This window comes from Lottia gigantea (genome assembly GCF_000327385.1).
Source record: "Lottia gigantea unplaced genomic scaffold LOTGIsca_51, whole genome shotgun sequence".
NCBI classification, from domain to species: Eukaryota; Metazoa; Mollusca; class Gastropoda; family Lottiidae; genus Lottia; species Lottia gigantea.
The window spans coordinates 1,405,314-1,409,018 of record NW_008709752.1 but is presented as its reverse complement, the minus strand read 5'-3'; the positions used below and the strand labels follow the sequence as shown (position 1 = coordinate 1,409,018).

At 33.9% G+C, this 3,705-nt stretch overlaps 1 protein-coding gene across 1 annotated transcript in view; it reads left to right on the top strand.

The window, feature by feature from the left end:
- LOTGIDRAFT_165459 (hypothetical protein) overlaps positions 1 to 2,351 on the top strand; it is a gene marked incomplete at both ends in the record, with an annotated part of 18,187 nt that extends 15,836 nt beyond the window's left edge. Inside the window, 3 exons of the mRNA XM_009062473.1 lie at positions 45 to 110; positions 1,468 to 1,594; positions 2,074 to 2,351. Coding sequence (XP_009060721.1) covers positions 45 to 110; positions 1,468 to 1,594; positions 2,074 to 2,351 — 471 coding nt within the window. The remainder of the gene's footprint in view (positions 1 to 44; positions 111 to 1,467; positions 1,595 to 2,073) is intronic.
- Positions 2,352 to 3,705: the final 1,354 nt, after the last annotated feature.

Genomic DNA, 3,705 nt, shown 5'->3' with positions numbered 1-3,705 from the left:
TGATTATAAACTAGAGAAAGAGATAGATGTTTATTGTTTTATAGGTTGGCCTATCTACTTATGATTATAAACTAGAGAAAGAGATAGATGATTATTGTATTGTTTTAAAGGTCGGACTATCTACTGATGATTATAAACTAGAGAAAGAGATAGATGTTTATTGTATTGTTTTATAGGTCGGACTATCTACTGATGATTATAGACTAGAGAAAGAGATAGATGTTTATTGTATTGTTTTATAGGTTGGACTCTCTACTGATGATTATAAACTAGAGAAAGAGATAGATGATTATTGTTTTATAGGTTGGACTCTCTACTGATGATTATAAACTAGAGAAAGAGATAGATGTTTATTGTTTTATAGGTTGGACTCTCTACTGAAGATTATAAACTAGAGAAAGAGATAGATGTTTACTGTTTTATAGGTCGGACTATCTACTGATGATTATAAACTAGAGAAAGAGATAGATGTTTATTGTTTTATAGGTTGGACTATCTACTGAAGATTATAAACTAGAGAAAGAGATAGATGATTATTGTATTGTTTTATAGGTCGGACTATCTACTGATGATTATAAACTAGAGAAAGAGATGGATGTTTATTGTATTGTTTTATAGGTTGGACTCTCTACTGATGATTATAAACTAGAGAAAGAGATGGATGTTTATTGTATTGTTTTATAGGTCGGACTATCTACTGATGATTATAAACTAGAGAAAGAGATAGATGATTATTGTATTGTTTTATAGGTCGGACTATCTACTGATGATTATAAACTATAGAAAGAGATGGATGTTTATTGTATTGTTTTATAGGTCGGACTATCTACTGATGATTATAAACTAGAGAAAGAGATGGATGTTTATTGTATTGTTTTATAGGTTGGACTATCTACTGATGATTATAAACTAGAGAAAGAGATAGATGTTTATTGTACTGTTTTATAGGTCGGACTATCTACTGATGATTATAAACTAGAGAAAGAGATAGATGTTTATTGTATTGTTTTATAGGTTGGACTCTCTACTGATGATTATCAACTAGAGAAAGAGATAGATGTTTATTGTATTGTTTTATAGGTTGGACTCTCTACTGATGATTATAAACTAGAGAAAGAGATAGATGTTTATTGTATTGTTTTATAGGTTGGACTATCTACTGATGATTATCAACTAGAGAAAGAGATAGATGTTTATTGTATTGTTTTATAGGTTGGACTCTCTACTGATGATTATAAACTAGAGAAAGAGATGTTTATTGTTTTATAGGTTGGACTATCTACTGATGATTATAAACTAGAGAAAGAGATAGATGATTATTGTATTGTTTTATAGGTTGGACTATCCATTGATGATTATAAACTAGAGAAAGAGATGGATGATTATTGTATTGTTTTATAGGTTGGACTCTCTACTGATGATTATAAACTAGAGAAAGAGATGGATGATTATTGTATTGTTTTATAGGTTGGACTCTCTACTGATGATTATAAACTAGAGAAAGAGATGGATGAAACTGGTATTAACTATGATGGTTTTAAATTACAAGGATTAAAACTGAAACCAGAGACAAACTATATGGTGAATATTTCTGGTATTTTACTGGGCAGATTGAATAATTATATAAATCAGACTTTCTCTACTGGTTAACAACCACCCAGTGTTAAAGGTAGGAATCGTTTTATGTCCGAAAACCATTTTGTATATTTGCAACGTGCAGATGGATAACTATTGTGATACTCTTTGGCTGCTTGTAATTTTTCCTTATGGATTTATGTGAGGTGTATTTCATGGACTCAGTACAGTAGCAGCATATTTAGGGGAGGACTATAGGGCCATATATATTTGCCCCCCCCCCCCCCCCACTCCTCACCCTCATACATTTTCTAGTTACACCCCGTCATGGGTACATGCATATTGATAGATATTTATGAATTCTGATTCTTCTTTTTCTTATACTTATATCTTGACGAGATAATTTCCTAGTTACGAATTTTTTCTTGAACAACAGAGATATAAAATTGTCCAAACTGTCTGGGTGAATTAAAATTGCTTTTGTTTTTGCTATTTCAGACGACAGGGATATCAAAATAGCCAAGACATTAGATGGTCTAACATTAATAATATTCTTGACAGATATATTTGTATCAAACTGGAAAGCTTTAATCTTTGAAGTTAGTTTGGGTACCAAACAAGGCAGTGGAGATGTTATACAGTGGCAAGAAACAAGAAATGACAGAATCCGTTTGACATTACCTAAACATAGGAAATATAAACAACTATATCTTACTCTTACTGCAGTGGATCCTTGTGGTTTATTTACTACTATTCGGAAAATCATTGTATTGTAAATATTAGATAACTCGCTCCACCGTTATAGAACTATATCGAGTAATGCCTCCTTACAGTAGCATTTTAAATCCACATATTCTTTTCTTTATAGATATCATAGACGGTTTATGTTATCGGTAACTGTAACATTTTTTAATACCATGCCCCCTTAAGTATAATGTGCTTTTAACATATTAGTAGCCTGTCCTAATTTGTCTTTATATAAACGTTTATATATCATTCCATTTCATTAAGTATAATGAAATTTGTATACCGCCTTTACCAGCTACTAGAGCGCGTTTGCCACCATACATTTACAATTGTTTTTTTAGTATAAATATAATTGAATTCGTAAATTTGCGGAAAACTGAAGGAGCTATTTTCAATTGTCAAGAACTGAGGAGATACGCCTATTCCTATATCAAAATATGTAGAATTCAAGTCAGCGTTACTATTGTTGCCCAAACATCATTGCTACGGCGTCTCGGGTTTTCCGACTGCTCCGACAGGTCATTTTGAGTCTTGATATTCGATAATTGGATAACACGTTTTCTTGACGCTGGCTGCAATAAAAAGTTGGAATATTATTATTATGTATGATGAAACCATTCCTCGACACTTGAAAAAGGATAATATTTCGAAAACCGGTTCGTGTCAATTGCGTAAGTTTTTGTTTTACTTGTTATAATTTTTCAGATCATTGTTAGCGTTATTTATCACCTAAATATATATTTTTGCATTTTTCATCATAACTTTCATCTTACTTTATATATCCCCAAACCCAGTTTGACTTATTTGCATAATTTGATCCCCACATTTTCACGCTAGCATATACAGTTTCCTCCTGTTACATCCGCTGTACATTCCCTTTCTAACCTCAAGTTATTTTCATTATGCTCCCCAACTACAACAACCACTGGCAAGAAGCCAGACATAGAAACACTAATCGTCAACCAAACCAGTATCAAGTACCCTACAACGGCCCTGTCTTCCATCGACCTCTACCACCTACCAATCGCCGACCACCAACCAACCCATCCAGCTATATCCCACCCCATCGCCGACCTACCTACAACACCTACCAATCAAGAGGTAACCATCGACCTGACCAACAACAGAAACGACTACCAGCCCACCGACGCCAACCAGTCCCCACTCATAAGGAGGAAGAACCCTTTGTGAAGGTGTTCTTCCAAGTTTTGCAGTGCCTCCATCATTTGGCAATCCTTACCCTTCAACAGCAAGGCCAACCAGCGTTTACCTTCAAACGCAAAGTCTCTGAGTTGGATAGTTTTATCCGTCCAGCAATGAAAACATCAGCTGTTGACGCGAATATTAGATCCCTCAATCGGACATGGCTCTCTAAGGTACGCA